General features: G+C 36.5%; 1 protein-coding gene across 1 annotated transcript in view; it reads right to left on the reverse strand.

Annotated features, from left to right (window-relative positions):
* Positions 1–2,800: 2,800 nt before the first annotated feature.
* The window catches only part of LOC104543681 (laminin subunit alpha-2-like), a gene marked incomplete at its 3' end in the record, with an annotated part of 75,536 nt that continues 54,628 nt past the window's right edge, over positions 2,801–23,708 (reverse strand). The window contains exons 6-11 of the mRNA XM_010188345.1: positions 22,590–22,679; positions 20,229–20,346; positions 18,341–18,519; positions 16,815–16,914; positions 8,593–8,753; positions 2,801–2,974 (exon numbers count right to left, since the gene is read on the reverse strand). Of these exons, the coding sequence (XP_010186647.1) occupies positions 2,801–2,974; positions 8,593–8,753; positions 16,815–16,914; positions 18,341–18,519; positions 20,229–20,346; positions 22,590–22,679 (822 nt within the window). The remainder of the gene's footprint in view (positions 2,975–8,592; positions 8,754–16,814; positions 16,915–18,340; positions 18,520–20,228; positions 20,347–22,589; positions 22,680–23,708) is intronic.

Here is a 23,708-nt window from a genome sequence, read left to right on the forward strand (position 1 = left end):
TTTATTTAGATATGCTTCATATCATGTTTTCTTTCAGCTAATCATAAATGGCTTCTATTCAGTATACAAATTATCAAGCTGCTTTTTGCCAAGGAAAAGTGTCAAAGGAAAAGAGGAAGAGTATATGCATCATGTCAGACTACTGAAACATTGAGGACACTTAACCCTTCAACACTGACTTTAAAGAAACAAGTGTTTTGCATCATCCTGCTGAGTTTGGTATCTAATTTTAGATTAATTTTATACTTTCCTTTCAGTGCTCTGATCAAACATTATTAGAATGTAACTCATAACACTTTCAGACAAATTTATAAAATATTTTAGCATGGACATAAGTTTAAAATAAACTCAAAACAATGTAAGAAATTGCTGACAAAAAACATATGGGTTTTTCAAATACCTAAAATGTAATTACAGTTGATAGTATAAGACAATTTTACAGTAACTAGAAGCTCTATCAGACCACAAGTCCTCATGATTGCTGCAATCCTTAGGTGATGATAAGGTAGCAAGGCAAAAAGATAAACTATTTCATGATACTTACTAAAACCTTAATACTGGCCATTTAAAACCTGTTCTAGAAATTAAATCCCTCCAGGTAACTCCCAAACATATTCTGCATCAAAACCAGTGTTCAGATTTTCAGTTCAAACACATATATAGTCAGAAAGGTAAAATGTCTGGCTTTTAAAAAAATTATCTGTATTTGTACAACAAATTTTAAGTTCTGGTAGCAGCATATATATTTGAGAGACTAAAACAATATGGTGATGTTAAAGTAATTTGCTCATGTTCTTGTCTCACTCTGACATAAACGGGAATCCTGTACCATCTATAGTCTCTTGTTATTTAGAGACACAATGAAAGACCAGTATCACATAGCTTAGTGTCACCCAGATTTAGACTGAAAAGAAAAAGCTGAAGGCTGCACACTCAGGAGCATCCTATTTATAACACTTTTTTGATCCAAAAGAAGCATTTGGAGATGGATGTAAAACAAGCAGATAGTGCACACATGGCAATGAACATTGTGGAGGCATACGCACAACATACCAACTTTATATTAAAAGAATTAATTTAAATCAGTTTTTTGAGCTATATTTGAAAACTAGGAAGTGCAGAATAGTTACTACCTTTTGTTACTCAATTTTATTTTGGGAGCAATAATTTTAATAATACAAAGGAAAGGCAGCTTTCTGTGACACAAGGTTTATAAATTACAATAGAAGTATGCATCTTGCTGTAAGATTCCCTAAACGTTCTCCACATTTTGTAAGACAAAAATTCTTAAAGAAGCTTGCCTGCTCTGAGATACCAATTATTCTACTGTAACACAGCTAGCAATCACTCTCAAGAAAGGATGTTTTTCTCTAGCTTCAGCTATTTGGTTTTATCCAGTTTCAGCTATTTAGAGAAATGTTTTATTGAGTTTACAAATAAGGACTCTCAATATTCCATTTCCCTTTCCATAGCATAAATCATATGGCCTAAGCATGTCATTATGACTATAATTTACGTGATGCAACATGACAGTTAAGATGTACTGTGGTAATTTGTGAGTGCTTTCAGTATTATTGTAGTATCAAAAATTTATATGGTTCAGTTATTAAGGCAAATTGCTTCATTCATACAGAGATATTTGACAGTAACCACAAAGGACCTTCAAATTACACTGAAAAAATATCTTCCACATTCAAATAATTTGTGCACATACTTACCATTATTTTGCTTACTGAATAGGAGGAGGATGAAATTCTGTCTGGAAAAGTATCACTTCATATCTCAGGGTAAGTACACCAGACATGGAAGATTATAGAAGAAACTCTCCCTTGCCCAGCTAAATGAGCCTGACTATCTTTAACAATTTATATCTATGAACAGGATGCCCAATTCTTTAGAATGATGCTATTTAGTTTCCACATGCTCATTTACCTTCTGTCAAGTTGATTTTCAGCCAGAATGAAGAAAATAAATAAATAAGAGGTTGACTAGACTGAAGAGACTATAGAGGAAAATGTGCTCAAGTGTATTAATGTTAGCATTTCTGATAAGTTTTAGCATAAACAGGGTTATAGTAAAGGGAAACCTGTTTAGCTTTCTTCACATTTAGGACTCATGCAGTCCTCAGTTCTACTCTCTGGAAAAATATTAGATTTTCACGAAGATATAATGTATGACAGCAGAAAGTCTAATGGTGAGAAGTCTGATAGACCACTAAAGCATGTGAGACTTTATAAAGCAAGGGCCTGAATATGCATGTACATGCACACATGGACACATGCAGGCATGGATAAATATATGCATTAGAACTGGCACAGAGCTCACAACAGCATTTTTGGAGTTCTGGGGCAGAGAGCTCCGTGCACACACAAGTTCCCTGCCAAACATTGAAGTTTTGTAACACACCCCCACAACATCTGATACACAACTTGCATCTCTGAAAAGCAGACGAAGGAACTGGTTTTCAAAGCTGAGGACAAGGTGGGATGAGAACAGGATAAGCTGAACCACACACCAGCTTTATCATTCAAAAAAACAATGATGCAAACCGTATAGACTTCTCTAATACCTGACAGCAGAAGCCCAAAGAGGGCTCAAGGTCAAAGATACTTAGTGAATTTTCTCTACTTAACTTTTAGCCTCACAAGGATACTCTATAGGCCTGATTCCTTTCTGCTTGCAGTTTTGCTGTTCAAATAGCTATCCAAGTTAATCTTCCCTCAGTTCCACCCCCTTCAAAGCCTTACTTCTTTTCTCAAGAAACCAAATTAGCGTCTAGGCAAGCACCATCTGCACTTACTTTGTTGCCCAAATAAGAATGAGGTGCACTCCAATAATAAGTCTGTGGCAGTACTTTTCGTGCAGCCACGTTGCTGATGCTAAACTGCTGATACCCATCAAATCTCTTTTGCTTGGGGGTAACTCTGATGAGACCCGGTAAGCCAGTCAGATACCAGCCATTCATATCTTCTACCTATAATAACAGAAAAAAAAACAAACCCAAAACAAAACACATTACAATGAGAATCAGGACATCAGTCATTTCAATAGTCACAGCCTCTCATTCTTTCATCTTAAAAAAACCAACTGATTAGGTTTATATTATTAATAGCAGTTTAAGAACAAACGAAACAATCAAGTAATAACAGCAAAATTTCTCTTATTGTACGTGACTTGGAGTTATAACTTCTGAGTAGTTTGAAATAACTGCAAGTATTTACTTTCTCTGCTTCATATGGTCCATAGCAAGGAGGAAATTCTATCACACAAATATATGCTTAAGTCCAAATAGTACATAAGTTTTCAATAAATAACTTCAGTTACAGAGGGTACAGAATATGAGCTGACAAATGGATATACATTTTGTGATTGTTGTAGACAGCATAATTTATAATAATTTGTAATTCTAAAGCCTTACAACTTATAAGTTCAAATATACTTTTTTAGAAAGTCAAAGCAAAGCTGGAAAGCAGAAGAACTTTAATTTCTGAAATCCCATAATGAGAAATAAATCAGCAGAGAAGAGCACATTGTTCATACAAGGACAGCTTCTGGAGCCTGGACACAAGCAGAACAATAAATCAGCTCAGTCGTGGGATGGAAAATTTTCCTGATGCTGGCATGTAAATGAGCACACTAGGTATATCTGATTTTACTTGCAGACTTCCAGCACACCAACACAGCCAAAACCAGGAGCTAGTAGACCTGGAACACATTTCCCAAACTCGATCTTCAGACATGAATATGTAACGTACATCCATTACAGTGGAATCAGTATCTGAGCTTTGAGAATGAATTTAAAGTTTTGAGTACATTTGCAGGCTAAAGACATTTTTCTACAGCACAAATAAGAACAGTAGGTTCATCTCCCTTTCACATGTTTTCTTTAAATTGAAGCATGCAAAAGAAATTCACTCAGAATGCTCCCTGTAAGGCATGTCTTTTTCTTACATAAGATGTGTGTTGTACATTTAATGTTTCTAAATTCTTCACTATTTCAGGTCTAGAAATTTCACAATGACCTGAAAAAGAGGTCACTCCATGGATATGTTGCATTTAGCTCAGGACTGACTATGTATACACATTCCAGGACTGTGTTTATGCACATGGCTTCATTTTTGACCATTTCTAACTTCTTTTGCACCTTTCACTGTTTAACTGCACTTTTTCAGAACTTTGTCACAATGAAGAGAAACAGAGTTTATAAGCATTTTCTGTTGGATAAAAGAAAAATATATAGGGCATAAAAGAACAGGCATGATGTTATAGTAAGCTGCACTCTGGTGACAATGGGCAGTGACAACACACAGGAACACACAACCAGTGACATGTACTGATATGGTATGATTTTTCTTACACTTCTGTAGGTAAGGTGAGAGTGTGTGCAAACGTTTGTTTTCCCAGAGCAGAAACATTCCTCACAGCCTTTGGGATTATTTTGGTGCAGATTGAAGAAACCTGGTTTGCAACGATCACAGTTTTCTCCTTCAACATTTTCCTGGAAATGAACATTAGAATATTACTTCAGATGTCATAGATTGAGACATTCCTTGAAAGTACAAGCTTTATACTCTGCAGGAGAGTGCAAATGCAGGACTACGAAGACATTTATTGGAATGACTATTCTTATTCCTGAATATTAGTAGCATATCCTCTACACAACAGAAGTTACTATGGCTGCATGTAAAAAACAGGCTACAAATTTGGACATTATAAGATTTTTATTTTTCGTTTACACGAATCACAGAATCACAGAATCTTAGGAGTTGGAAGGGACCTCAAAAGATCATCCAGTCCAACCCCCCTGACTGAGCAGGATTATCTAAACTAGGTCACACAGGAACGTATCCAGGCGCGTTTTGAATGTCTCCAGAGAAGGAGACTCCACAACCTCTCTGGGCAGCCTGGTCCAGTGCTCTGTCACCCTCACAGTAAAAAAGTTTTTCCTCATATTCAGATTGAACCTCCTACGCTCCAGCTTGCTCCCATTGCCCCTTGTCCTGTCACTGGCTGTCACTGAGAAGAGCCTGGCTCCTTCCTCCTGACACTCGCCCTTTACAAATTTATAAACATGAATGAGGTCTCCCCTCAGTCTCCTCTTCTCCAAGCTAAAGAGACTCAGCTCCCTCAGCTGCTCCTCATACGGGAGATGCTCCACTCCCTTGATCATCTTTGTGGCTCTGTGCTAAACTCTTTCAAGCAATTTCCTGTCCTCCTTGAACTGAGGGGCCAGAATTGAACACAATATTCTAAATGCAGTCTCCCCAGGGCAGAGTAGAGGGGAAGGAGAACCTCTCTCGACCTACTCACCACACCCCTTCTGATACACCCCAGGATGCCATTGGCCTTCGTGGCCTCAAGGGCACAGTGCTGGCTCAGCAATGGACATACCTGATTTCAGAGAATAATCTAATTTATCTTCTTTACACTTAAGAGTGTCAGAGGTGAAGGAAGTATGGGTAACAATGTTACAGCCTCAAAAACTGTAGGTACGGCTGACAAAATCTGTGCATGCTCAGTTGATGCAAACTACAGGTACATAGTGTTATTTGTACCAATCATTCAGCTATCAGTTTTTCAGTGGTCTATCATTAATAGCTGAATTCAGGCCAAATCCAAGTGTTAAAAGGGTTGCATTTTCTTCCTTAAGTAACTAAATGTGTTTACCAGCCATGTAGCCAGGTCTGCAAACTCTTTCTCTGCAGAATGCCAGGCACTAAACATACATGAAGAATTTTAAACTTAGCATTTGGTAATTACATTTTTCAATGGAAACTTATGTTGTGCATTAAGTCCTGCTAGCTTACACAATAAATCAATTTGTCCTATAGGCAAAGATAAAGCTAGCTTTTCTACAAGGAATATGTTGCAAGAGGTTCATGCTATGGTGCTGGCTTAGTAATTCAGTATTTTCCCCAAGATATCCCAGAAAATTCTTTCCCTTTCAAAAGGGTTATATACAGTTTGGAAACAGTATGCACACATGACCAAATTGTTGGCTTCACATCAGCAGAGAATGAACACATTATAAAAAGTCTGCCCATGCTGTGTAGTCTATGATTGCTCGAAATATACATCTCTGAAGTAAGTTCACCAAAAGCCATTTGACAACCTCCTGATTAAGATCTAGCAAGGATCAAAAAACCAGGGCAAAGCATGTGGAGTTATGGGGAGAAAGAATAGCACTCATGGAATAAAAGAAAATAGGGACGATGTGAGGGAATGGGTCAGAACAGGTAAAGAAGAAGACAAAATGAAAATGTAAATAGGTTTTCACCACTGATTATTAGAGCAACAATATGTGCAGCAAAATAACTTTGTTCTAACTTTATTGCTGTGCCATGTCTAGGCTCCCCTTCAACAACATCACATAGATTCTGTTCAAGAAACCAAAAATCTTTCATACAACTCAAGGCCATCAGTCAATTACTTTTAACTTCAACATCTCATTAATTTAAAGAATGGTATTTTTACATTTTCACCAGCAATCTCAGAATTAATCAATGCATATTCTTGCCAAAGGTATGCTGAAATCACCCAGCTACTCATGCTTCATATGAAACATAATGTGGGTAACATTTGGGAACTCACAAGCACCCAAATGCTTTCACACAAAATTCCACTAACTAGAATTATGAATGCTGATCCCAAAAGTTTCACACCTTGCTGATGTGCTTAGTGTGTGCAGAATGAGAAAGGTGAAATAAAGAAGAGAGGTGCAAATGAAACATATGTGTGTAAATGAAAAGTTGTCCTACTCTGCAGTCATAAGCATGTCATCAGAGAGTAAAACCTGTAAAATTCTACTGAGTAGGCAGCAAGTTCAGTGGATAATAGATATATAACGCTCAAAGTTGGAAAGGAGAACTAACCTATCCTTCAGCCAATGAAGCAATGATAACAATCAAATGCCCCCTTTGCTGCATTTTGCTGCTTACAGTTAGAACTGTTTTTCCACAGTCAAATTCCTTTACAAGAAAACTATCTTCAGTAAATTTAGAGCTCATCATATGTAATTGAAAGATGTGATTAAAAGAAGGGAAGCATTTTTTCCTAAGACCTGCTATTAACTTGTCCAGACATCTCACTTTATTCTTCATATGGAGCATAACTAATCTGATGATTTCAGTGTCCCTTTGACCATAATCTGCTTTGATTTGAATTTGAAGATTGCTAGTGAAAATAAATGTGTATGTATCTGTATCTCAGCTATCTGCAAAGGGTATCATTTTTCTCCCACAAGCACTTAAAAAAGGGATTAGTGGAGCAGAAAGGAGACAAAGGGTGAACAGCAAGAAAAAAGTGTATATAGTGCAGACTCTCTGGGACAGGAGCAATTATCTCTACTCCACATTTGTTCATTTTGGTGTGACTGTACTAACAGGTCAGCTTGGCATTACACAAATCATGTCATAATAATAAGAATCATTTAGAAGTAGTTATCATGATATCTTCATCAAAGCTCCCTTTCAAGTCAGAATATAGCAAAAGCACCCCTTTTCTGGTCTTCTAGACTTGATAGCTAAGGAATTAGAACTGTGATAGGGATAGATTTTATTTCTGACAGAGAGCGTGTGACTGTTACATAAAGTGAGAATAAGGTTAATTCTCTGAGTAGATTTCAGTGCTATTCAGCTGTCACACCAGAGCTTTATGAGTGTATGCAGCATGAGATGACAGACTGAAGCAATTTTTGTACATTCTTGTATTTAAGGACGTAATGTAAGTATTTTTTAAATTCATGTTTTAAATTCATGTGACTAATTCTGTTAATTAAACTCCCATAAGTACAACAGAGAAAAATTGACCCACAGTACATTATATTGCCCTTTGGGCATATTCACGGTCACTTCCTAAACCATGACTTACAGACCACCACCATTTCTGAAGCTTTTCTGGTACCTAGGTGTTTTTTGAAGTTTTTTATTTCAATATAATATCAATATATAATTTGCTGGAGGTACATGAAGGCACACAGAGAAAAAAAATTCTTTAATTTTCTTCTTAGAAATTAAGAAATTCATCCTACAGAAAAGATTGATTCTTTTTCTTTTTTTTTTAAATAAGTTAGAGATTTCTAAACAACCATCCCAACACAGGAAAGAATGCTGTCAGTTTGGAACGTAGCAAGAAAAGAGGATTATATCCCTAGTGGCAACTCCTAAAAGGCAGCTTTTTTGGTTGTTTTAATACATCATCAGTTCACCTCGCTTTCCCTTTTGAAGTCATATTACAGGTTAGTTTTAGAGCCCACAGTACTTTAAACAATAGTTTCTGAGTAGATGAGGATGTGAGATTGAAACAAATTATTCACAGGCTCAAGTATCCCTTCTTCACAAATTTCTAAGGACCTGTATGACTAGCAGCAGGCTCCTAAATACCTATGTTAATTAGAGCGAGTACTGAGATGACAGAAGACAATCTAAGACTTCACAGGATCAAGAAAAAGTGTTCTATGAAAGTGAATAACGTAGATACTAGCACATCTAGGTAGGACAGACAGAACACTATTGCACGATAGAAGACCATTAACTGCAATCTTTCAACATCATCAGTATCCTCGTATGATTCAGAAGAATTCCATATCCATACCTTGCAGATGCAGGGACCTATGCAAGGGTCAAAATTCATACTGCCTTTCAGTGAGCAGTTGCAGGGCAGGCACTCAGGATATCCTGTATAACCCAAGGCACATCTGTTGCAGCTCTCTCCTGCATAGCCAGTCTTGCAGTGACAGAAACCAGGCAACATATCTATGGGAAGAGGGAGAAAACATGAGACATAATTGATTTATAGTTATTATTATTATTATTATTAGCAGCAGCAGCATCTATTTGTGTTGGAATGCTCAAAGCAACATCTTTGGCAGGTGTAACATAAGGGGGTTTACTGTGGGTCAGATCATATGACTATTTAACACAGTATCCTGGCTGAGAAAGGATAGATTAAAGTATGTAATAGAGAGAGTATACAGTGATTTAAATTCTGAGCTTCCAGAAATAGGTGTATTAAAAATCTTCTAAAAACTTATCCCTACTTCCTCACATCCAACAGTCCCTGAAAAACTTCTCTTCCATTAATTCACCTAATCGCCTCTGAACTTACTTTTACTTTCAGAATCCATAAAGCTCCCTAGCACTAAGTTCCACATTTAGCCGTGTAGTGCGAAAGAAAACACTCACGTTAAACCTGTATTTATTGCCCTCTAATTCTTCTATCATAGAAAACAGCAATGAACCATTCCCTACTCACTTTCCCCATGTCATCTGTGATTTCAATATACCTCTATCATACCCACACAACATTTTTATTTCATACACCAAAAACTTCTAAGCCTATTTAATATCTCTTTAAGCAGAAATTGCTTTGTAGGGCTGAAAATCTCTATTGTCCTCTTCACTGTTTACAGTTCTAAGAAATTATTTAAGGGGAAAGGAGTGCATAGTGTGGTCCTATAAATGTTTTGATGATTTTTTCAGTTTTGTTTCTTAGACATCAGTAATATTTCCTAAGGCTCTGCTGGCCTTTTTGACTACTACTGAGCCAGCACTGAGCTGATACATCCAGGGCATAGTCCAAAATAATTCTAAGATCTGTTTCACAAGTGATAGTGTCTATAATTCAGAAATCGCTGCAATCAATGTACAAGTAGAACTACTTATCTCTGTGTTCTACTTTTCCTTTAATTGGTACAGAAATTCATCAGTTATTTTACTACCCAGGCACCGACTATCTTGAGAACTTTCTGAACATTTTGCAGTTATTTCATTTTTCTATGGTGAAAGATTTTGTACTTGCTAAGTTTGTCACCTTCCTACTCATCCCTTTTCCAGGTTAAATATGAATGTTTTCAACAGTTCATGTTGATCATCACTGTGAAAATGGTCCATTTATTCTTTTAACCAAGTACTAATCCATGAAAGAACCTTTCCTCCTTATTCTATTATACTTTCTTTCATGGTCTTTTGTGAAGAACCTTGCCAAAACTTTTTGAAAATCAAAATACTGTATTAATCAAATGAGCTTTTGTTCACATGTTCATTGAATCCTTCTAACAGATTCATAAGGCACACTGTCCTCTACAAAAAAAAACCAAACAACCCTGATCTTGAGTTTTGCTCATTTTTGCCATAGTTCAACAATGGTGTAAATAATTTATTGTAGTTCTACTGATTTGCTTGGTACAGAAACCAGGCCTTCTGATTTTAGCTTCATGGAACCATCTGCCTTTCTTTTACAAATTGGATAAACAGTTTCTATTGATGTAATATTAATGACTGTTTTTAAAAGTATTATAAACCATATTTAATGCCTCAAGGAACTCCATTTTCAACTACATCCAGAAGCCATGGACAAATATGATCTATTCCTAATGAATTTTTATTTTCCATTTCTCAGTTTTCTCTAAACCTGACACTTCTGTTTGAAACAGTTCTTCTGACTTGTCCCCATGAACAAAGACTCCCAAGTGGGAAAATCCCTGAGCTCTTCTATTTGCTGATACAAAGAATTAATCTGGCTTTTCTGCTGTGTCCTTTTCTTTCTTGAAATCTCTGGCTATATCTTGATTACACATTAATAATAATTAACTCCTACTGAATTTGAATCTGTAGCAGTCCTTTTGATTCTGAATAAGTACTTAGCAACATTTAAGCATTTAGCAAATTACTTCTTAAAAGATGTATGTGTTATTAAGAGTACTGCTTTTCAGAATCTGTCACAATTTATGTCCTTTTCTTTTATCCTCAGTTGGATATAACTTCTGCTTTTCCAGGGAGCTTCTTTTTTAATTTTTCAATCCGTTTTTCTAGCTTGCATTGCTTGAATAATTTTGAATTAGAGGGGTGCATCTTCTCTGAATGGCTAATATGCAGTCTAGAAACCCTATGCTTGTCATTAGCAACCTTGGATTGTTCATTTTTATTTTCTTTTTAAAGGTTTCTTTGTTTTGATTAGGTTGTTTTTAGGGAGGCCTTCTCATTCCTACAAGAATGTTGAATTTGACTGCCCTTCAAGAGGAAAGTTTTAAGCCAGTTCCTCATGCATAAATCCAGAGATGCTTCTCTTTTTATAGTTTCTCTAACTAGCTGTTTGAAGAAGCAGTCACCTACAGGAGTTTTAAATTATATTATCTGTTAATCTATACAGAGATTAAATTCAATCTGCCTTCTCTAACCTTGCAGCCTCTTTGATCTCCTGTAGCACATCATATTGACTGTCACCTTCTTGATCTGTCCTAATTACATAAAGAACTTCAGAGCATGAAATTCCTGTGTCATTTACTATCGTATAACCATGTGCCCCATGGGTTTTGATGCCTCTGGCCCAGCCAGTTCTCAAATTTCTGAGTTACCCTCCTCTCAACTAGCCACCAGTGAGGCCCCACAGCACAGCAGGCCTCAGGCTCTTCTGTAATCTGAGACAGGGCACCCTAGCCAGACAATTTTGTCTTACAAGAGAAGCTTCTGTTCCCTCCACGTGAAAATACCCTGCTGTTTCCACCAGAAAAAGTCTAGCTCTTTAGAAGTGACCCGGTCTTATTTGAAAGTTTTGAGAACTCATTCTTAGGCTTCACGAGTTAAGTCACAGCAAACTCAAATTCAATTAAATGTCTCAATATGGAACAATCCCCAAATACTCATTTCAATCTATAGTCTCTCCTCCACTGCCCAGTCAGTCCATTTCTTAGTTCCCCATCAAAAACCTTCCTTTCTACTGCTCTTTCCAGTCTCTGCAGTTGAGGAAGAGAGACCAGGATTGTCACCACACCAGCAATTCCCTTTCTTATGCAGTATATACAGTATAAATTTATGTACAGTAGTGGATATCCTTCAGCCTACCATCTATCAAGAGACCTCACACTCCACAGCAGAAAGGAAGGAGTAAAGACTACTGTCATATATTCTTCCAGTTCTTACGCTTGTCGATACAGTTACTCTGTATATTTTATTTGGCTCAATGCCTTCTTTTATTTACAGCACTTGCAAGATCTAGGCTCTCATTACACAGCATGTAAATTCCTGTCAATGTCCCGCTGGTTATCTTTGACCAGGTTGCTGTACCGCATATTATGTCAACACCCTAATTACATTTCGATTTAGTGCAGATGTTTCAGGTCTGTCTTTTGTTGTTGTCGTAATGAAACAACATTTCAGCAGAAGCACATCTTTTGCTTTTGGCCTGCTACTTCATAGGCCTTGTTTGGTTGGGGATTTATTTGTTCAAGCAGTCCTTTCCCATTTTCTACCTGAATATTATCACTTTCTGTCCTAATTTTGAGTGTACAGAGGCTTTGAAAGTTCATCCTAGAAGATGAGTCATCTTGAACTAAGAGTTACATCAGTTAGTTCTCTCCCAGCCTACCAGTGTTTCAAAATTGCACAAAAATAAACACATGCAAAAGCACGCACCAGACCCCTGAAAAGACCTGCAATTCCAAGACTGGCCTCTGCCATTTTCACTCCTGTTCTACAGTGTATAAATTCCAGAAATGATCTCATGGAAGTCAGGGGGACTGTTTGCCAAGCAAAGTACTGTGAAGCCTGAATAAAAATGGAGATGTCTGGATCTTACTTTTCCTACTAAAAGGACTGTCTGAGAAGGATTTTCAGCAAAAAATAAGTATGTGTCATTGGAATTATATTGTACATAAAGAGGCAACAGAGAAAAAACTTCACTGCATGATAGTATCTGAGTCACAAAACTCTGCCAGTTTCCAAACATCACAGCTCTTGAAGATGCTTAAAAGCCAAGTAAAACAGCTATTCGTTAAAATCAAGCCACTACAGCTTGACACAAGAGTACTGATTCACTGAGAGAGCCTAATTACTGGAGTACGGAGTAGTTCTGAATGTACTGGTTCCACCCTGGCTTCTGTATACACGACTGCAAGTGATCACAATATCAGTGATGGTCAAGTTTATCTATTTTTAGGATAGATTGGACAAGTTCCATTTTAAATTTATTGCTATTCAGTTATAAAACCTAGAGATACTTTTATCAATTCATTTTATCAATACCATAGTTTGAAAACATACCATGATTTATTGTAAGTTTCTGGTTCTATTTTTTTCTATGTTGCTCACAAACATATAATATAACGCTGCTATGAAATAATATTTCAAAAGCATTCTTGGAGATTCAAAACTAAAAATATACTATACAAGCTAGATAACAATATTTCATTTCAGAATGTTGAGTCAAACATGTGAGGACAAAGTTATACTAGACTGATCAAAATGGAAATTATACATGCTTAATATACAAAAATACTTATTTTTCTCCTAAAAAAACCTCCTGGCCAATTATAAAGTGACTCCTTTATGCCCGTGTCTACTGAAACCTCAGGATGACTACAGGATGCTATCACTTAAATCCTCTTGTTGCACTTCAACAATGTACCAGTTATGATGGTAACTGTTACAATTTTCCATTTTAACTGTTGCTTTACCTACAGTATTCAAGCACACAGAGAATGTATAGCCTTCAGCTTTATTTTCCTTGAGAACAGTTCATGACGAGTTTATATCCCCACAGATTTTCCCTATTATCATATTACCATTTTAGTTTAATGTTTCTAATCTTCCCGACTAATTTGCTTAACACACATTTAAGAAGCGTATTCCCATCTTACAACAAGCAAAAAATTTCTCTTTAAACAACCAGCCAGCAAACTCTGAGATGTATTTCAAGCTACCCAGTGTGTATTCTGTGTATTCTGGTTCACAGGTGAACAGACAGATTCCTTCAGACAGATCATGCTTTTCAGCCTTTCCTTTATGAAGGCTCCCCAGTGCTTCAAACCCAACTGCTGCCCAGGGTGAGCAGTGTACAGTAAAAAGAATTTTATCAGGGTATTGAATATAAATTTCAGGAAAAAAAAACCCAAAACATAGAAAGTGATCTGCTTTCAGGATAGTTTTCTGCTAAAAAATATATCCAGATCTGCTCTTGTTTCTAACACAAGCCCTTCCATTACCACAAAAGTCTTTCCTGACAAGAAAAATTAAAAAGGCTTTCAACTATCATTATTGTGTCTTTTCTGTTGAATAAGTCATTACTGGCACAAATTTGGCTCACTGGTCCAAACATTATAATCAAATATAATGTGCAAGAGGTAAACAGTTTTCCTAATGTGTTGGGGCCTTATTTAGTACAACAAGAGATAAAAAAAAGCAAATAAACAGAAAGAGCTAGGCACAAAGAACAGCAACATTGTAGGCAGAATGGCTGCAAAGCCCAGTTATGTGTAGACTTGGCTCTTTTTTCTTTTTGTGGTCTTAAATAGGTAAATAATCAGAATTGTCTTCTGGCCACTGTCCAGATAGTGTAAACTGTCTACTTTTCACGGGGGTCCAAAGACTCGGAAGGACACAACTGGTTTCAGAAAAAAATACATGGACTACTTTGGGGAGGAAATTCCATGTATGATGGCTGTTATATAAAAAACAGTTGTTGCACTTGTCATGTATGAGAAGAAATAGTTTAAATACACAGAATAACCCCTACAGTAGATAAGCTGGAAAGAGGAGACATCAATGGGTTTAAAAAGCAATAAAGGTGAAAAACTATTTCATGTGTTACAAACAGCAGATTCAGCAGAGACTGCAAGTACTGTAATGTGCTCAAAAGCCACGGGCCTCTAACCAATTGTGGTCAAATGAATTGAGTTTCAGGAAGATCAGGAAAAGCTGGTTGCTGTCAAGAGAGAAAATTATGAGAGTTTTAATTCTGTGAAAAGAACAAAAGGACTCTCTGATTCTTGGGACTGGAGGAACTGCTGAGGTATGAAATGTGTTTGAATGCCTCGGGCTAGATAAGCCGGACTGGCTGTTGCCCAATAAAGATAAATGGAGGCAAAACAGAGAGAATCCAGTTTTTTATACATTATCTTCAAATGGTGGTAAAATACATTCCTTGATTTATTAGAAAGTTACAGTTAACTATCTTTAAATTAGAAGGATGGAGACAATAGAGAAACAGCAGGAAAGGAAAGGAAGAGTCCTAGAGAGGTCCAGAAAAAAGGCAAGAAAAGAATTTACCAGAAAGAAGATCAGAGATTTAAAAAGGTAGAAGAAGATACAAGAAGCAAGGTGTTAAAGCACAGTACCATGCAGTCAAGATTCAGAAAGTGTAAGCAAATTTAGAAAGCAACTATGAGATGGTTTAGGTCTGTTGTATCTTGCTCAGAGGGAAGAATAAAAGGCTATGAGAGCTCCTAATAACACTATTACTGATAACAAAACAAGATGGAAAAATGTCTTTATCTTTTTTCTTCCCTCTTCCCATGGGGGAAGAACTGACAGTCTATTAACTGCCTTACAGCTGCCAGGCCCCTGGAGAATGACCCACACCAGTGACCAGCAAGGAAGGTGTGAAAAGAAAGATGACAGCATTAACAGACAAGAGGGAGAGGAGGTGCTCCAGGCACTGGAGGAGAGAACCCCCTCCAGCCCCTCCACTCTCCAGAGGTGAAGTAGATATCTGCACTGTGCACCATGGAAGACCCCATAAATGAACAGCTGGATATTTCCTGAAAGAACATGCATGGTGGAGCATATTTTTTTCCTAAACGACAGTAGTCCACAGGAAGGACCCATGCTGGAGTCAGGGAAAGTGTGAGGAGAAAGGAGCATCACAGAGAAACCGTTATGACCACAACCCCCGCTCCCCATCCCGCTGCACCACTACTGGTATAAGGGGAGGAGATGGAGGAGGTGGGAAGGAAGGAGTGAGGTTGAGCCTGAAAAAAAAAAACAGGCGGTGTGGGGGAGGGAAAGTGGTTTTTACATTTTTGTCTTTATCACTATCTGAATCTATTCAAATTGGCAGTAAATTAAATTAATTTTGCCCAAGCCAAGTCTGTTTTGCCCATAACACTAATTGGTAAGCAATCTCCTGGTCTTGACCTTGACCCCTGAGCGGCTTCATCTTATTTTCTCCCTCTGTCCTGCTGAGAAGGGCAGTGAGAGAGTGGCTGGGTGGGCAGCTGCAGCTGGCCAAGGTCAACCCACCATGTATACCACGGTGACAGTAATCAGTATCATTTTATTGAACTGATGTAATCAGTACATGGTTGTTACAGAGCATTTTACACCTCTGGGCCCTGTATTTGCATCTCTTCTATGCTGCTTTTATGTTCCACTGATCTCTGTTTCAAAAAAGATTGCTGCAGCATCTCTTGTCAATAGATTTTAATTAGCCCAATTAAAACATCTCTTAAGAATTGACCTTGAGTTTTGTTCCCAAGGTATTTTTAGAAGTTTGTCAACAAAAGAACCAGAAAAATATGGCAATCCATTGTTCCCAAAGCACAAGGAAGCAGTTTATTCTCTGTCTGAAGACAGCTTTTACAGGGCTATGGTAAACAGCTTACAAACCTACATTAATAATAGACATAGAAAATAAATATGACACCCTTCAAACAGATTTTTTTTTCTAGGTTTCAAACGGAAATATGTTTAGAGAGGAAAAGAGATTAAAACATTATGGTTGTACTAGTTTTAATCTGCTGTAAAAGAAGAAAGCTCTTTAAAGCCAAAATTCTCAAGTATGTACAATGGGGAATACTCTTCCAAATGTACCCAAGTTTACAAACCATGAACCTGAAAGAAGCCTCAGCAAATTCCTGGATATAAAATCTGAGTTTCCAAAGAAAAGTATCATAAGAATGCAGGTGGATTATTGTTTGCATGACTAAAATTTTTTAAAAGTTTGTTAGTCTGATTTTTAAGAGATAAGACAAAAGCGTTTCAACTTTTCTTCGACCATTGCTGAACTTAAGCTTTAACATCGCTGCCTTTTAGGGATCTTACCTCCTTCTGCACTTTTCTCGTCTTTGACACAGGTATTATGTAAAGATCCATTTGGATCACAGGAACATGGCTGGCATGGATCTGGGCTATCTGGCAATACCTATAAAACCAAAGAGATTACAAACCAAAATCTTAACTTTAATAATTGGAAACTTTTATTTACTTCTTAAACAAAAAGTAGGAGAGAGCAACTTTTGTGCAGGTAGTTTGCACTTTAACAAAAATGAGACAGTTGCCAAACTTAGCCAATGCAGTCTAGGCATTAAAGTTATATTTTGGATTTTTATTTAGAAACATGGAAGTGATTTAAACACAAATATGATTCCAAATAAAAAAACTAGATGTAAAGATAATACAGACCCTTGTATAATTAAAATCAATAAATGTAATGAAGTAGATTTTAAGCATTCCCTACCTACAGTAATATTGACAAATAGTTCACTTATCCTGATAAACATGATTCAAAAAAAAGCTAACTCAATTTAGTTAGTCAGTAACTGAACAAAATGGGTAAGTTAATAAAAGGGAATATTAGACAATGGAACAATTTCCTTTTGTTCTTGAAAAGGTTACCTCAACCAAACTTAAACTTTACTCTAATATCGCACTGGGAATATAAAGTAGAAGTTCTTAATGAACTATGCATATATACATACTATAGATACATTATACACACACATACATATATAAATTCCCTATTAGTTGGATGATAACCTGATTCAGAGGAAAAAAAATCAAGTGCCCTAGTGTTGAAGAGAACAGTACACCTTTTCTCAAGCTCTAAGGCTAAAACCAATATTTTCAGAGAATGTAATTATTGTTATTTGCTGATGTTTTCTGTGTTTGAGGATTGAAAACCAATCAGAATAAAGGCCATGATTTACCCAACTGAAACTATACAAACAAAATATCAGGAATTTAAGCACTAATAATGTAACTGTCTAAAGCACAGGCACAGCCCACATTGGCAGTAGAGCCTAATGTAAGATTCCTGTTCTGACAGCTTCAACTTAGATGAAAATACAGCTTTATATGGTGAAACACAAAAAAACAATTCCCACCGCACTGAAAATGAAAGGCATTCATGAGACATTATAGAATTTCAGTGGTTATTAATTCTACATTACATTTAAAAAATAAGAATTATAGACTCTCTTTCTCCAGTATCAAATATAGCAGTATTTCTTTGATCTTTGATAACAAATCTTGAAATTCATTAGTGAGGCAAAAGTTCTGTTTACAGGACCACATCCTTTTTTAAATTAAATTTAAATACTAGCTGGAGGCCCTGACCTCAAGTGCATTCCTTCGTATCAACACAATTCACTTTCATACTTCTGTGAGCGTTAACTTTACAGATTTCCAGCTGTGAAAAGCAACTGCTACCCTGTCAGAAGTAGAATTTAACCTTCATAAAATGGCAATCCAAACTGTGTCATCTCTTTTTAATAACTTAACTCCCCACGCTGAAGTGATGCTCTAAACTGTGAGCTTTACAGTGAAGTGACAACAGAACATGCATTTACCCCTTTAGGTCTGAAGTAACCGTTGATGCAGGTCTCGCAATTTATGCCACCGGTATGGCTTGTGCAGTTCACACACACTCCGCCCCCAGTGTATTCTCCGTGGACATTTAAACTCTGATTTCTGTCTGCAACATCCTGATCATAGTAACACTCCTCAGTCTTCCCATGACAGTTGCATGCTAAATGAGAAGGAACTGTGTTAGCCAACACTCTCAGGCTGGAGATGCCACGCTGTTCCTTAAGTATTAAAAAGAATTGTTCAACATTTTATCATTGGTGCCGCATACACTGTAGCTGGCAGCATATCCAAGTGTTAATTTACTATTTCAGTTATGAAAAGCAATGTGGTCCTATCACAAACAGCCTGGAATTCTGTATATAGTGTATTTTTCTCTCAATATTTTGTCTGGGGGAGAATGGAAGTTGATAGATATATGTTCTTTCTGATTTGTTTTGGGTTATTTTTCTGTTTAAATTGATAGTCAAGAAACTTTTTGGTGGTTGCACACACAGATGGTTCATGAAAGAATCAGCTAATTTAAAATGCAAGAGGAATTATAAGTAAAGCAGCAGAATGGTATAAGTAAATTTAAATATTTTCCATGAAAGCCAAAAGACATCCTAAAAATATGTGATTTACACATATGCATATAAGAGCTGGGCCAGAACAACAGGATTCCCAATCTTAAAACTTCTTTAGAAGTTCAGATTTGAACTCTGAAGATTCAGGTCCACAGGCAGGAGAGCTAATCTAACAATCTGTTGCTGTGAAAATGAGGTAGCTCGCACTCTGTCTCTCTTCCCCTGTGGAATTAAAACAATCATTTCAACATAAAGAGAAATTCAGAGCTTGTCAACATTGCAGGGAGTCATTCTCCTCACATCTGAAACAGATCCCAGGGAACTGTTTCCACCATGAAAGTACAACAATTCACTGAGGGTTGAACAGGGCATAAGAAGTGTCTCTCAAAAATTAAACTTGGAAATAAATCTACCCTGATCGTATTCCAGAATGCATTCTCAGTGTGTATTCCAGAATGCATACTCAGTGCACAGTCCCCACTGAAACAAAGACCTCTGTGACCAAAGTTTACAGGACACAAATAATCAATTACTCCTTTTAATATGGGGATATCTATTTCTTTTTATTTATTTTGTAACCACACACAGTAAAACTATAGCTGCCATCCTACAACTGAATAAACACTTACATGAAATAGAACACTAGATTATATTATGTTCAGAAATATAAGTGGTATGTGACCTTTGGAAATAACATGTTAAAGTTCAATTATAACTACCCTTACTACAGTAAATCTGAAAATGAAATTTCCATTCTGTGGGAAGGTGGTATTTCACTGTATCTTTTCATTTCATGTTGGAAAAACTAGATACCTTGTTTTTCCCATTAAAAAAATCAGAAACTCAAATTGTATTTTGATCATGTAACAATATTTTGTTTCAGCAAGGCTAAACATTATAATATAAAAAATGCCATTTATACAAAAATCATGCTGTTAATGTTTAATACAATGAAAAAAATCTGTAAAAAAGATTTTTTACTTATCAGGATACAGTCCTGTTATTTTATCAAAACAAACTCACCATAATTATAAAAACTAAGCAGGTCAAAATGTTTCAGGTTTTTTATACAGTATTCCACCAACATCAGCACGTTACACTAGAATATTATGAGTTCAATAAAACCATGATTCCATGTGTAATTATTCTGTTAACTTCTTTGAGCCACCATTAGTAAATGAACGACGACTGATTCATAAACAAATGTGGTTAGAAATAACATTAATTGCAAAATCATGTAGGAGCTGATTTCAGTTTTCACCAGCAGTTGCAATAAACCCTCTCTTCTGTGCTGCTTTCAACTTACGTTCGCATTCGTGCTTAACCAGGAAAGTGCCAGCATGCCAAGGCTTTTGATTGAAACCAGGACAACACCGATCACATGTTTCTCCGCATGTGTTGTGCTCACACTGACAGACGGATTTCTAATTTAAAAGAAAAACAAATATTTACACAACGTGATGATTTGAAGAACCTGTCCATGTACATAATCTGCATTCCAGTTCAAATTATGAAAACATTAACATGAAGAATGGCTATATTCTGTAATTCCTCTGTCTGTTCATTTTTATTCATTTCTGTATCCTGTGTCAACCAAGTGAGAGACTAAAGTGTGTTTAACTTCTAAAGCTCCATTTTAAGAAAACAGCCGCAATGCAAATAAAGATAGTGGGCCAGAGACTCTGAGGAGAATCTAAGAATGTAGGAGAATCTAATTCCAACTGGCTGAAGGAAGGAGGATGGAAGAAGGAAAGTTTCCCATTACAGGAAATAAGCCAAAGTGCTGGTAGCCCTCAAACACAGCTTCACATAATAGGAAAACTGGTTTGATAGTTAGCTTACACTAGAAGGAGTGAGCCAGTCTTTACCCTTCGCTTAGATGTAGCAACCCTGCAGCTGCAGAGTGAAATCAATTCTGTAGCTGATCCATTAAAAATTGTTATTTCTTTCAATTTTAGCATTTTTTTACTGGATAAGTCAACTCATCATGTAACCGTCTAATTGCATAACTAATTTTATGTGAGGAATAGCAGGAGCTTTTAAACTTTTAAGAGGTGAGAGCAGGACCAGCCTTTTGGTCACTTTTCAGTTCCTCAGCAGACCACCTTAGTCACAGCATGAAAACATTGCTGTAGGGAACACCCAAACTCTCTGAGCCACAGAAGCAGCTTGAAAAAGACAAAAGAAATGGTAGTTTGGAGAAATGAGGAGCAAAGATTGCCTTCCCAATAGTTATTAAAAGGAGAGGATTATCTGTGGTCCTTGTGAAGACACTTAAGGTCAAAGTAGCAAGGTAATCTAGAGAAATTGTATGGTTTACAGGGAAAAGCATATATCTTTCAAAACAAGGTTATGCTAAAGAATGTGTCAGAAAAGCAACACAGTAAATTCAAGCAACTTTATTCTTTGTAATGCTAGGGGAAAGATTAATTGTGCTAACAATTACCATCATGATGTTTATAGCCAAAGCCCACCTACTTTGGTTTGGCTTAGTCTAAAGAGTGTCCCTGGAGAGCTAAACCAAACACTCCATTATCTTTTATGGCTTGAGTTGTTTCACTTATACTCTTTTCTATACAGGTCAGACAACAAATACATATTTGTCATTCTGCAAAACAAGACACCATGCTCGTCAAAATGCCTTTATTTTATTTAGTAGCCAAACTATCTGAAGTTATGCAGTAATCACAAGAACAGCACTTATCTTCTGAGGCAGGCCTAATTATAACAGATGGCACTGAGACAATGCTGCAGTTTGATAACTAAGGCTATCTGAAATAATAGTTCAACACTTGCTATACACATCATCATAGGAAAAGCTTAGAAGTATTAAACCAAGGAGTCTGTAAAATTTTTTAAAGGATCCATGGAAACTGCTTAGAACTGTGAATAAATTCTCTATAGGATTTCTTCCACTTTTTTTTTTTTGTTCCTACACAATGGTGTAATGTCACATACAAACAAGATTCTCCATTAAATCTACAAAGCTCCTACTTAAGTGAATAGTATATGAAGAGATCCCACATTGTGGCACACTAGTAATACTAGTAGATTGGAAATTCTGTATTAGTGATAATGTGTGCATAGGTTTGGACCATCAGTAACAAATTATATTTCCGTATTTCAATTATATTTGTTAAATTTATTAATGGCGCAAAAAGAAAGCTACAGGTTGGAAAAAATTATAAACAGCTCATGATTTTCTGGACTAGCTTGACTGATGACTCAGTTAATATATTCTGCATAGTAAATGTGCCATTGCAGATCCATCATTTGTTTGCAAGTATTGATTAAATACTTGACAGTCATTTAGGAAACACCTCAATTAATAGCAAGGAGGAAAATAAATACTTACTGTTAGTACTCATCTCTGCAGCTACATAATTTAATCCAAATTTCTGCTGTTCCTAGAAAAATTTCAATATGAAGTGAATTATCTGAAACCTATTCTTTCTTTTCAGAGAGAGCCTCCGCTGACGTTCTATGAATGTTTATTATTCTGGTTGTCAGCACTGTTTCATCCTGGCACTGTTTCCAACTGTTCTTCTAGGTGAAGAACAGACACAAATTCACAGAACTCTGAGGATTATCAAGATTTTTTTCTTATGTTCTACCCTATGAATAAGACACACTAAGAACAAACAAAAAAAAAAAGAAAAATACATACATTGGTTGCTGGATCCAGTGGACAAGCCTTCGCATGGCCTGAACATATACACATGCCTCCAACAGAGATATCTTTTATAGAGTAGTAATACTGTAAGACAAAACAGAAATTGAATTGCTAAGTGGATTGTAAAATGCAGGTGCCAAACTGCAGAATTCATTTCTGAAGATAAATCTGTCAGGTCCTATTTTATTTCTTTTTTGATCTATTAAAAATATAGCAGACAGTGTAATCCAAGCTGCGTCTTGATCAACAGATTCAGGTTCAGTGAAAGAATGGGTATAAATTGGCACAGTTCCATTTGTTTGAAGTCACAAGAGTCATGTCAACTTGAACACAGCATACACCAAATGTGAGAATAGGAAAAGGCTATATGCACCACGGATAATGAAAAGTCAAATGCTATAGAAGTTAGTCCCTTCAGAAAACATGAAAAGGAAAAGGTATGATGATGGTGAGAAGAGAAAGGCTAGAACAAAAACTAAGAAACAATCACCTTTGTTCACCTTAGCTGGGTCTTACTTGGGCATTTATTGGACTGCAGAAATAAATCTTTTTTACTATTGGCCTTTTGAGAAACTTTCATTACTGAGATTTAAATAACTTTTGACCTGTTGCTTTCCCATTTGACTATTTCTATTTTTATTTTGGTGGGGATTAATAGCCCTAACCAGAAAGAAGGATGGAAAGAAATTTATAATCATGCATTATGACATCTGTGAAAAGCGAGTCTCACATGTCATCTCATCCATTTTCATTTGTTTTGGCAAGGGTCCCGTAACATCCTAACAACTGGCTAATCAAAACAAACATGCTATTTGCAAATTTTGCTGTTTCTGTGTTAAACCTCCTTTTCAATTCATTAATAAATACATCAAACCAAATGGGAACTCATATAACTCACAGTTAACCTTCTACTACACACACCACACAGAAAATGTACGATTTATGGTTAACCTTTATTTCCTGTTTTGTGGAATAGTGGCTTGTCTAATGTATTCTATAGGGAAAGTCAGAGCCTCATGGAGAGATGCCATGCAGAAGTTACTATTCTTTGTTGGTTTGAGAAATTTGGGGATTGTCCTGCACCAGGTTTTCATAAATATACAGTGATTTGAG

Source organism: Mesitornis unicolor, unplaced genomic scaffold (genome assembly GCF_000695765.1).
Source record: "Mesitornis unicolor isolate BGI_N332 unplaced genomic scaffold, ASM69576v1 scaffold21627, whole genome shotgun sequence".
NCBI classification, from domain to species: Eukaryota; Metazoa; Chordata; class Aves; order Mesitornithiformes; family Mesitornithidae; genus Mesitornis; species Mesitornis unicolor.